This window comes from Stigmatopora nigra, chromosome 21 (assembly GCF_051989575.1).
Source record: "Stigmatopora nigra isolate UIUO_SnigA chromosome 21, RoL_Snig_1.1, whole genome shotgun sequence".
Lineage (NCBI taxonomy): Eukaryota > Metazoa > Chordata > Actinopteri > Syngnathiformes > Syngnathidae > Stigmatopora > Stigmatopora nigra.
In genome coordinates, this window is record NC_135528.1 from 8,388,476 (window position 1) to 8,400,700 (window position 12,225).

General features: G+C 45.0%; 2 protein-coding genes across 6 annotated transcripts in view; one reads left to right on the forward strand and one right to left on the reverse strand.

The window, feature by feature from the left end:
• LOC144214992 (relaxin-3 receptor 2-like) lies at nucleotides 1-4,440 on the reverse strand. Of its 3 annotated transcripts, none has more exons than XM_077743753.1 (4): nucleotides 3,873-4,440; nucleotides 2,788-2,899; nucleotides 2,058-2,135; nucleotides 1-1,264 (listed from the first exon to the last, which is right to left on the reverse strand). In XM_077743753.1, the coding sequence occupies exons 2-4, from the start codon at nucleotides 2,788-2,790 to the stop codon at nucleotides 5-7; spliced, it is 1,341 nt and encodes a 446-aa protein (XP_077599879.1). In that variant the 5' UTR covers nucleotides 2,791-2,899; nucleotides 3,873-4,440; the 3' UTR covers nucleotides 1-4. The 3 variants fall into 3 exon arrangements, with proteins under 3 accessions (XP_077599879.1, XP_077599877.1, XP_077599878.1); XM_077743751.1 differs by having other exon boundaries at nucleotides 3,836-4,440; XM_077743752.1 differs by lacking the exon at nucleotides 3,873-4,440 and having other exon boundaries at nucleotides 2,788-2,959.
• LOC144214991 (zinc finger protein 516-like) overlaps nucleotides 2,098-12,225 on the forward strand; it is a 13,198-nt gene continuing 3,070 nt past the window's right edge. Inside the window, exons 1-4 of one of the 3 annotated variants that reach the window (XM_077743749.1) lie at nucleotides 2,098-2,217; nucleotides 2,749-2,975; nucleotides 4,078-4,306; nucleotides 10,511-11,811. In XM_077743749.1, coding sequence (XP_077599875.1) covers nucleotides 10,671-11,811 — 1,141 coding nt within the window. In that variant the 5' untranslated portion in view covers nucleotides 2,098-2,217; nucleotides 2,749-2,975; nucleotides 4,078-4,306; nucleotides 10,511-10,670. Of the gene's footprint in view, nucleotides 2,218-2,748; nucleotides 2,976-3,839; nucleotides 3,938-4,077; nucleotides 4,307-10,510; nucleotides 11,812-12,225 lie in introns of those variants that run through there. The other 2 variants (XM_077743748.1, XM_077743750.1) reach the window with 2 other exon arrangements.

Genomic DNA, 12,225 nt, shown 5'->3' on the forward strand with positions numbered 1-12,225 from the left:
AATTTTACAAATTGGAGACCATTGTTGGAATTGTGGACAGGGCTGCATACCGCCTAGAGTCTGATTGGCTAGTCTGGCTGGGAATGTCGCTCAACGCTATGGCCCGTTGGCCTACTTGCTCCGAGCCCTCGTTGGTCTTGGTGGTGTAGTGGATCTTGGGTACCATGGCCAAGCTCATCTTGACAAAGATGTTGCGAAGAGCTGCCCGGTATTCCTTGCGTACCAGGCAGTAGATAACCGGGTTGAAGCAGCTACTGGTGAAGGCCAGGCAGTTAGCCAGTGGGAAGAAATAGGTCTGGACCCCATAGAAAGAGGGACTGATGTCAACGATATCCAGATGGATCATGACGCTCCACAGTGTGAGAATGTTATACGGAAACCAGCAGGCGCAAAAGGACAGAACCACCACCGCTACCGATTTGGAAACGTCGGCCTTGCGACGGCTGTTGCTGCCCTTCAGTTTATGCCGGCAAAGGAAGCGCAGTAGGAGTAGGTATGATAGGATGATGATGGCGTAAGGGAGCAGGAAACCCAGGACAACTCGTAATAGTTGGTTTATCCCCAACCAGGCGGTTCCGTCTGGGAATCTCAGCAGGCAGGCCGTGTCGTTGCTGCTTCCCACGTGGCGGATGTCGGCGAAAACGGCCCGTGGGGTGGCGGCTACCAAAGCCGCCGCCCAGATTAGGGCTGTGACCGCCGGGGAGGCGCAGGGACGGCCGCAAGGCGACTCTTTGGGTTTGAGCGCGGCAGCTACGAAGCAGTAGCGCGTTAAGCTCATGGCGGTTAGAAAGAAGCAGCTGGCGAACACGTTAAGGCCGGTGAGGAGTGACACGGCTTTGCACGCCGTCACGCCGAAGGGCCAGCTGTAGTCCAACGCCATGTCCATGGCCCAGAAGGGCAACGCTAAGGAAAATAAGAGGTGGGCCAGAGCTAGGTTGAAAACGAAGAAGTTGATGGTGCCAGTGACGATAGTGCGTGTAGAGTAGAGTAGGAATAAAACCAGAAGGTTGCCCACTACTCCCGCCGTGGCTACCGCAAAGTAGACCACCGAGATGAAGATCCGTAGCCACGGCGAGCCGTCCCACGCCAACTCCAGGACCCCCGCGTACAAGCTGGAGTTGTGGGAGAGCAAGTGGGAGTAGTTGCAAGACATGTCGGCGCTGCAGAGATTTAGGAAGTTTTGGAAGAGTTCCGTCCTCTCGTGGTCGCTACCGGACATCTTCCAAGCTTGGCGAGCGGACGCCCGCGAGTTGACGCTCGGAAGCTGCGCGGGAGGGAAGAGGAAATCGTTATTGGGGAATGGGCACTGACGATTGATGAGTAAATAAATGGATTAGGTTTGTCAGATAAACAAATTACGCTCAAGTGTCAGCCGCAGAGTTTGCTAATCTGATTTAAATCTGGGAGAGACAATTTCTCTCATGCTGACAGTTAATTGACAACCGCAAGACCAGACTTGAAATGGTGGCGTCGTGATCATATTTTATGGCTTTGCTTTACTTGTGGTGAGCCACGCTGTGTGTATTAAAAATCTGTGAGTAATTAACAACCCCCTGAAAGGTTTGTAGGAAAAAACTAAAAGTAATTTAGAATGTGAATGTTCATGTTTATTAGTCAAATACGTACTGTGAATTTATAGTTGATAAAATAATAAAGCCATTTTGATGACACTCGGTCACCAGTAGATGACAACAATGTAGTTTTTGGATAAAAGTAAAGCAAAGCTGTATTTTACTGTTGAAACTAATTCACTATTAAAATTATACACACGTTCATTTACTCAGGTTATAGTGCTATATATATTATAAAAATATTTAGCACCATCCTGTAGCAAATTCAATGATTAACTAACACTTGGACACATTTTCCCAAAATGTACTATTTTTACAATAATACTATATCCTATTTTATGGTTCTCATATTTTGTCTTAAGATAAAAAACATTCCCGTCATAATATAGAACCACATCAATAAAGACATTGTTAAATGGGAAAATGTTAACACTCTTAATTTAGCCTCAAGGACTTACTATATATTATTTTGAAAGAGAAACTTACTGAATAATTGTGTGTTTTCTCCCTTTTCCTCAAGAAGTCTTCTCTTGCAGGACACAACGTGGAAACCGTGCAAGCTATCTTGGAAAAGATGGGCGACAACAATGTCATTATCATTGCACTGATGCTCCACCCCATCCTCTTCCTCACTGGAAATAACTTGGTATGACACCCCCACTGCACTCACTTATAATAGAAATGCAATTTTAAATACAGGTGCATTTGCATTACATTTTAATAAGATGGCAAAACCTGATACATGCATTGATTTATAACACATTCAGATTATTATTATTATTAGATTACTTTCATTTGGTGTTGCAAACTTGGGTTTGGGGCCCCAAAATGTATCAAAAACTCACATTTTAACTTTGTAAATCCCAAACCGATACATAATTGATTGCAAATTAAAACTTGAATGAGCATTTAATGCTCCCCCTTGGCACAAAAACACTACAAAACATCAAATATAATTTGGCAGGAATTTGCATAATGTTTTTATAATGCATTTGGGAAAAAAATATCACATTGCCCAACATTGATGTATCAATTATGATACGTTTTGGTTTTGCAGGGGTAAAAACATTTGAATTTAGAGTGAATTTATTCAGTGTCTATTGAAAATGAATGGAGAATTTAGGGAGAAAATAACTGAAGGGAAATCTGTGTTTATTATTTTCTATTTATTCTCCAGCAAGGTTATTTCGCCATGGCGACCACAGTGAGTCATTACCATTGGCTGATAGTGGAAACAACATCAGCGGTGAGTGACCAAATGAGATTAGGCGGCAATGGGCGGAAGAAGATGACGCCGCCGCCATGGAGGCTGGATTGATGAGCGGCACCTTGTCAAAACAAAAACAACAAAGCCAATTACTTCAAGTGCACCCTGCAAGGAGCCATCGCCAACCAAAAAATTGGGTATGTTTTGCAGACACACACACTTTCTCAGAACTAAAAAGGCCAACATATTGCATTATTTTGCACCCCTGAACCGAGCTTAATTAGTCTCACAACTCTGTTACTGTTTATTTAAAAGTATTTATTTATTTTTAGATTTTTTTTAATTAAATAGGGATTCACTAAGGAAATAAATTATGAATCATAAATAAACAGAGCAATACCGCTCCCTAGAGGCTAGAATTGTTTGGATTAGTACTGTATTATTGTGCATTGCTAAAATTTGATGTGCAATATATTTAGTTATTGGTAATTTTTTTTATTAATATAGGAAGTAAGTGTTTTGTAAGTACCTCAAGCAATATGTTTTAAATTAACAGTTGAATGTAGTGATAAAAATATGAATAATACTACTGCAGTTGTTCTGAGTATACATATATCGTAAAATTATAATTCAATACAAAAAAAACAATATTGCTCAAATATACAAATTTGAGACCAAAGATATTAAATATTATGACTTCCCAATATGCAATGTTAAATGACAGTAATTTTTAGGGCAGTCACTTGACGTGACGTCACATATTTCAAATTTAAATGTGTTCTGTCTCTTTAAAAGCCTCAGCAATGTGTTCATTTTGCAGGATTAACTATCATCCCAAAGTTAATTTCATCAACACACCCAATCAGTTTGCTATTATGCACCATGTTTTTTCTTGCAACAATGTGTTTTTGTAATGTTTATTTTTTTAAATGACAACGCCATCTGCAGGATTGAGACTGTCGTATTAAATCTATCGTGAAACCTTTAGGGACGTCACGTAATTCTAAAATATAGTTACACTGTCTCTTTAAATAAAAAGTCCGTAATGAGTTTGTACCGTTGGCCTTTGAGGACCGGGCCCCGTCTAAAACTACCTCGAAGTAAGCATCCACTTGATTGTCAGGACTAGAAGCATCCCGGCTCCGTCTACTTGTTGGGGGTGGGTGCTCGTGCACGCACGATCGCATGCACGAACTCACGCACGCACGATCTCACGCACGCACGCACACGGCCACCAGGCGGAGATGCTCTTCTGTTATTTACGTTAATAACGTTATCTCTTGCGTCACTCGCCTCCAGGAACGAGACGGCACCCGGCGTCCGCACCGGCTTCCAGCAGCACCGCCATTGACCTCGAGGGATCGCTGCCGGCCGGCCGGCTCAGGTGCATCGGACCGACCGTGATTGGGTCAACGCGGACAACGGCGACAACACGACGACGACGACGCTGCTGCTTCGCGACAAAGTTAAATCCGCCAACTATATCGCCATTGTGAACGGATCAGGATGGGATCCCTCAACGTTCGAGGTAAGAAGTGATCTACTTGTCACTTTTTCTTTCCGTTGCCCCGGGACAAGACGTCGCTTTCCATCCTCATCTTGTCAACAAAGTTGGCCCAAACAAGGCTGCCATTGTGGCCGATCGGCGGTGGTAAAACGGGAATTCCTTGTCTTATTATCCCCTTCCCCCTTTCTTATCGTTATTGCAAACATTAAGAAAGCCATCAGAGTCAAAGGCGTTGGGGAAAAATACTTTTTGGGGGGCCAAGCAACGACGTATGCCTCGCTTGTTGTTTGCAAAGGATTGCGTGGGGGCTTTTAAATAGGGATTAGCGATCAGAACGGGGGAGCATCAAAATCTCTCATTATTAGGTACATAGTTCCCATTTGAAGAGTATTTTGAAAAGAACATAGCCATCAGATTGTTTTGTTGTTGTACACTGAGAATTGATTGGCATGTGGTAGTTATCGTTTGCAATAGAGGTGGTGCGTTCAAGGTCCCTGGACACCAAACACCACTGGAGGAGGCATTATGTTTAATGTATGATGCTTGACTAACATTGATTGGACCTTTATCGCCGTCAATGGCAGTGACTGGCAATGATGTTTTGAAGAAATGTTGGTAAACATCCCCATCTTTGACCTCTATATTACCATTAAGTAGGTTTTGAACAAAAAGTAAAATACTACATGTTGCTCGACTTTTTATAGTTTATCCCTCTTCTCCCTTTAGACATCCAACCCATTTTCATCATTCAATCATTTCCAATCGCTCATAGGTGAAATGCATTTCTTTTAAAAACAACAGTTACTCTGTGAACCTGGGTCGTGTCTGTGTAGTCTGTCTTTGATTTGACACACTTCTTTCATGCTGCTATCATGGTAAACAATACAGTTGAAAGAACTAAAAAAATAAGACAACCAACATTTATTTACTCGAATGGATCATCATAGGTGTCCAAAACCTTGTTCAGATTTTCGAACAAAGCCTATATAAAGACAAATAACCATTTGAATTGACAATTAATACACTTCATTTAGCCCACTGTGCATATTTCTGTACGTGGGAACATAGCAGAGTACACAGAAACCCAGATTTGAACCCCCCCTAACTCTTAATTTACTGTAAAGCAGATGTACTCATCGTTTTCCTTATCGTAATTATCTTAGACAAAATTCCACTTGTTTCTTCATTTTTCCATACTCATCCCAGCTCCCCCCCCCCCCCCCTGCCCACCCGCCCCTCTGTATGTGGCCAACCCAACATGTGGGGAGGTAATCCCAGCTATTAGGGTAATCTCCTCAGCATGACGATCAATAGAGGAGGGTGCGCGCCATCTACCAGACGAGAGAGAGGGAGAGAGAGAGGGGGAGGCGGGGTTGGGATGGTGGGAGATGGGGAACAAATTTGGGCTAAAGAAAAATGATTTAATCACGGAGATTGGGTCAGGGGGGCTGGGGTCTGGTCAGGGCATGGGGGTGAGGGGGGATGGGTACAGACTGAGCAGACAGGAAGATAAAGATGGCCTTTCCCCCTTAATAAAGCGGACTCGTTGTAGCATTGCTTCACTTTGTTTCCATCGTAAAGGAAGATGCTGATTAAACTATGTTGCCTTCACGGCCAGCCTCGTTTGTAGAAATTCTTAGTGCCCTATAAAGGATAGCATGGGAAGTCAGGTGACCCTGATGGAGATGCAAGAAAGTAATAGCAGTTTATAACAACTACTATTGTATATGGGTAAATAGGAATGGTAGAAGACTTTTTTTCCAGAGTTAAAAACTAGCTTACACTTATTATTAGTAATGTTAGACTCACAAAATGCTGCCATCAAGGACAAAAACGTAAAACCTGTCAGGCTCTTCGTAAAAAAAAAAGCTTAATTATATTTATATTTGCTTCTAGATTATTAAATCAGTGATCATCATTTAACTCTCGGATGGTGTCTATTGAATAATTCCCTAAAATAACATTTATTTCTGTTTCTATTTGCGTTATTTTGGCTAGTGTTTTCATTGATTTCCTTAAATTTAGAAATAAATCACAAAAAAAGTACAGTTCAAAGGTCAGGATCATATCATATGACCAAACAAAACCCTATTATTGACATAGATTTTGTAGGTTTATTTTTGTTTTTAAAGTTTGAACGTCAAAATCGTGTAAAAATCAATACAAAAATGCCTCTGCATCTCAATTTGATTCCAAAGTTTATTCCTAAAACCCCTCAAAACATCCAGATGGGAAGTAGTGGCGGCGTCTTTTTCGTTTAACCCCGTCGAGGGCCGAGACGAGATTGGATGGCTTCGCCGGGGGGAGTCGGGTTACTATAGCGCCATTCTATTCCCCGGCAGCGGGGCGGTGTAAAAGATGCAGTAGCCTCGACGGGGAAACCTAATCCAAACCCTGCTGCCAGCTGTCATTCTTCTGCTTTGCCGCAAGGCAAAATGGCCGCGCTCGTATCGCCTTACGTCGCCATAATCGTAACCTTGATCTGGCCTACGTATGTTTACCATTGACACGTCATCAAAGAACACAACATGTGTTGCGTTCATCACAAAACAGCTGTTAGGCTCAACTCTATGACGCCGATAAACGTCCTGTCCATTTCAACGGCGAGGTCACGTCCTTTTTGATTTAACGTACGACCTGTCACCGTCCACGTCGGCTCATGATAAAAAGGTTAAAAAGTCACCCAAAATATTTGGCCGAGTTGAAACGTTCACGGCGAAAAATACCGAAAGAGCCCCGGCCGGCGAGAGAAACGGTGGTGGCGAGTAGCCGCTGACCTTGCTGCGATAATCTAATCCCTGTTGAGAGTGCTTTTTTTAGAGAGCAAGCTAATGCCCGCAGATTATACGCCAGTGTCTCCCACAACAGCCAATCCACTCCCAAATAAAGAGCGAAGGCCCACAAAGGCAAAAGTTACATTAAAACTAATATTGGCATCTAAAATTTCAGGTTTCACGGCCAACATTTTGCTCGACGTTTTGACGCCATTCACTTTTTTAGTCCTTTTTGATTTGATGATAAAAGGCGCGATCTCTCCCGGTGCCGTGAAGAGTAATAATCCCTGTGTGTATGTTGTGTAACTAACTGCACACTGGCTTGGTTGGAGGAAGGCGGCGAGGAAGGGGGGCGGGGGGAAATGTGCGCAAGTTATTTGACTGTGAAGCCGGCGGCTGTCTAATCTTTTAGGTAGATGAAGCTGTTTGCCCACACCAGCTTCATTGTTGCTAAGTCGTTCGAGGAAACAAATGACGACTCATTTGTGGGCTCGTTTCATCGGAAAATGCACTATAATGGAAGTAGCCAATGATAATAGTGATGCCAAAGTACTGTAGTATATATCCAATTGAGTTATGCAGTTTGAGGAGCATTTTGTCTTTGTAAAAATTGTTTTAGATTCCAGTCTTTGTGCTAAAGTCGTTATACTATGTTGTTTTTTAAGAAAAAAGCCTTACTGTACTATGTAGTTTTCCATTTTTTTTTCTCTAGTGTCCAAATCTTGGTCAAATTTAAAACTTTTTTTTTTTTTTTTATTCGATATAGAGCAATGTAGGTTGTTTACCATTTTTAGGGACACTGAGCAATACAGTCATTGTTAGGTGTATTTATCCTTTGACCCATTATAGGTGACTATAGCTTGACATAGACTTGAAATGTAACAACTGGCTGCTAAAAAAGACCTTTTCCGTTATTGTGACTCACTGTGAATTTGACTGATTGTTAAGAGATGAAGATGGAAACGCTTTTTTTTATTTACCCAACATTTGTGAAGCACGCATGTGTTGTATCAGATTTGTTTGATGCCGCCTGATGGAAACAGACAGGATTATTGGTGGGAAAACAGTCGATGTGAGGTGCGGACGGACGGGCGGGCGGGGGGCTTAGCGAGTGGGGCTCTGAACACAAGCATAAGGACGGTCACGTGCTAGCCGCTCCGGTCAGCGGTAGTTTGGCTCAATCTCGCCGCTATCGCTCTTTCACAATATTTCAATGACCTCATCTTCAAAAGGGCTCGACGCGTTAAAGCATCTGCCCCCGTTTTACCTAGTAGGCCTTTGGAAAAAGACCCGTTTTGTAAAAAGCATACTCGCCAATGTTGCTATTTCTAGTCCTTGGCAGGAAATCGCACCCGGACTTTTTGGTGCGACACGCACACCGGCCGGCAGTGGCTGGATTTTTTTTATTTATATATATTTTTTTCCCTCTCCCTCCTCTCTCTCTCTCATGCAAGAGCTCTCTCACACACATGAGAGCGCACGGCAGCCTAACCATAGGGAGTTTGTGCTGAGCTAGTTGTGGGACGTCAGGATGAATCAATGCCAGGACAGCTGACTGGACATGCCTATTCATCTGCCAAAGAAAAGGGAGAGAAAAGGGGCGCGAGGGATTCTAAAAGATACGAGTAGAACTCGGAAAAAAACCCACCCCCACCCCGAAGCGACATTACTTTACGCACCTCCAAAGGCATGAGGTGAAAAGGACACAAATGTAGGAGAGGCTTATATTATCATGCACTGCTGATGCTAAAGAATTTTCCGTTAGGTTTATTAATAACCCATTTGGGGGAAAAAAATTGGATTAGCGATGTTTGGGGAACTGTGTATAAGTAAAAATAAGAAAAATGATTAAAAAATATGTATTTGGATTAAAATTAGGCAAAAAATATTAACAAATAAGCATTCATTTGACAAAAATAAGACATTCGACTAGACTTAACTAAGTGTGAATTCCAACTCCGACAATGGAACACTTGTTTTGACAAAAAGTACTATTTGGAAACCACCACAACAACAAAACAAAAGCATTTTTTGTTGTTGAATCCGCCCACTTCCCACTAAACAACGCACTTAATCCTTTTGGTCTGGCGAGGTGCTGCCACATTTAAGTCATATCGAGGAGTTTTCCTCTTTTGTAGATTGCCTCAACAAAGGCTTCTTAATGCTGTGGCGACCAAGTCCCAGCTCCCCCCCATCGCCCCCCACCACCATCACCGCCACACACTGATGGCCTGTTTATTCCCATCTGTTGACTTCATCCCCATTGTACCTTAACCCCCTAATTGCCACCCTCCAGTCCTCCCCCCACCCCCTCGCGCAGGACAGCGTGCCACATTACCCGTACGCTAATCTCACGGCGTCTGCCTAGAGAAGAACACCTGCCACGTCCCAAACCATCCCCTTCCGACCCGAGCCCGGACGACGCCAAAAGTACACGGAAGAACTCATTCCCAAACTTAAAAACAACAAATCACTTCGTCTCGCTCAAGTAGCAACCCGAGGCCGGCCGGGGTCGTCTTTGGCGTCGACACGCCGGCCCCACTCGAACAATGACCCTCTCGAACCCCCCCCCCCCCCCCCCCCTCCCTCTCCGACCCGGGCGGCGGGGGCCCCCAGACGTGAGGCGATGTGACAGTTTTGGTGAGGGCGACACAATAGCAGGTTTTACTTTTTCCAGCGCCAACGTTTTGCGGCGTATCCGTTCTCGGGACAGAAACAAAAAGTGTCCGTGTGCGTCTGGCGCCGTCACGTGACCGGCCCGCTTTAGAAACGGGCGCCATTGTCTAAAGCGAGCACGTGTATGGGAGCTACTTAAAGCTCACGGACCTTCATTTTTGCCACTTACTATGAAAAGTAGACACGGAGCGACGATGTCCGCCGACATGCCAACAAACAAGACTGTCATGTCAGCACTTAGCAAATGTGTTTGTGTGTGCGTGCACGGCAACGTTGGGTCATAATGGATTATTGATCGTGAATTAGAGTGTGCTGACCCCCAGGGCCTATCCTCATTGGCCCGGGAATGAATACGTCTCTTCATGCTTGGCCTCACACACTCAATTTGGACACAGGCCGGCGCTCTAATACATGCAGACAGGCGCCTCTTCACTGGTGAGGGACAAAGGTTATACCACAGTGGCCTGTAATTGCAAATTGTCCTAAATGGATTGTCAGGAGGCGGCTTTTGCGTAAACTCCTTATTTGACGTGTCCTGAGTGAAACTGAGTAGAAATATGACAAAGAAGTGGCAGGTTTTGGGAAGTGATTGGAGGTAGAAAGAGTTGTTGAAATGTATTAGACGATTTATTGATTGTGAAGAATTTGTGATTGTTTTCTTCTTCTCTGAAGAATCATTCACAAACAACCGTTTTTTTGTCAGTTGTGTTGACTTTTGTGCTCAAGTGTTCTTCCAAATTCACTGATTAACAAATCCTCTCGTCTTATTTTCCAGGTTTTCCCGAGTGAAGAGTCTGCCAAGGAATTCCGAATGGCCGGATGACCCCAAAGCAGTGATGCGTTCCACATTTTTCAACTCTGTTGCCGCCAACCTACCAACTCTCTGAAATCAACCTCGTCAGCGGACTCCTCTCTTCCCAAGAACTGCGTCCTCAATGGAGACCAAAGTGAGCCGGGACATAGACGGCGAGATGGAGGAAGACCCCGCTTCGGGCCACACGTGCGGCGTTTGCGGCCGCACTTTCCCACTCCTCAGCTCGCTGTCGCAGCACATGCGGCGGCACACCCGCGAGAAACCCTACAAGTGCCCCTACTGCGACCACAGGACGGCGCAGAAAGGAACTCTGAAAGCGCACGTCCGAAGCCACAAGCTGGGCCTACTGGGCCTCGACGAGCGGCCCAAAGAAGGCGAGACCCCCGACGCGGCGGAAACGATCAAAAAGAAAGCCGCCAAGAAAAAAGCCAAGGATCCCGAGGCCGATGTGGGACCGCTCGAGACTCAGGTGAGGCGACTCCGAAACGTGCAGGACCACGGCTGTCGTATTTGCGGCCGACGATTCCGCCAAGCCTGGTTCCTCCAGAGCCACATGCGCATCCACCGGGCCAAAGCACAGCTGCAGGGCGGCGAGGGCGAGCGGCCGCCTCCCACCGTGAACGGCGTGCCACAAGACCCGACCGCCCTAGCCAACGACGAGTGCCTCTACGAGCTCTGCGGAACCTGCGGCCACTTCTTCGCCGACTGTGAGAATCTACGTGCGCACGAGCGCTTCCACAAGCCCGGCCCAAAGGCGGCGCCAGACTCTCAATCCTCGCCGCCGACCCAGGAGTGCTTTTTGGAAGGCCTCCGCCTGACGCGGACGACGTCGAAAGAGGCCCGGGCGGAGCTGGGCCGAAGGATCCCGGAACTGGATCCGCTGTGCAGCTACCAGGCGTGGCAGTTGGCCACCAGGGGAAGACTGGCGGAAGCGGGCGAGAAATGCCTGGGCTGGGAAGAGAGGCTGGCCGACGCCGAGGTGGCCTTCGACACGGCCAAAGGAGAATACGTGCCAGTCAAGCCGGAGAAGAAGAGGAAGACCGTCGAAGTGCCCGCCGCCGGGGCCAAGAAGAAGAAGGGTGACGGCGTGGAGAAAAAGAGTTGCCTGAAGGATCGCATCTTGCTGAATGGACTTGGGAGAGCCTTTTACGAGGCGCTGCAGCACAGGTCAAGCCAAGATGCACGTAGTGGCAGCAGCAACAACAACAACACTGACAACAATAGCAGCAGTAGCAGCAGCACCAGCAATCAGGATCAAAAAGGTAAGATGCACATCACAAACAACCATGTATAGTAAGGCTTTTTTGCCTTTAAATTTGCGACCATGTATAGTTAGGCTTTTTATTTTAAAAGTATGACCATGTATAGTAAGGCTTTTCTTTTTGGAAAAAATGACATAGTATAGTAAGGCTATTTTGGTTAAAAAACGACATAGTTTAGTAAGACTTTTTTCGTAAAAACGACATAGTATAGTAAGAGTTTTTTCGTAAAAACGACATAGTATAGTAAGACTTTTTTCGTAAAAATGACATAGTATAGTAAGGCTTTTTCTGCCTTAAAAATATATTTTTGATTTGAAAATACAATATAAAACCTTATACCATTACTTAATCTAGCCTTACAGTGTCCATCCTAAATTTATGGGAAAACAAACAAAATTCAACAAAATTGCCATC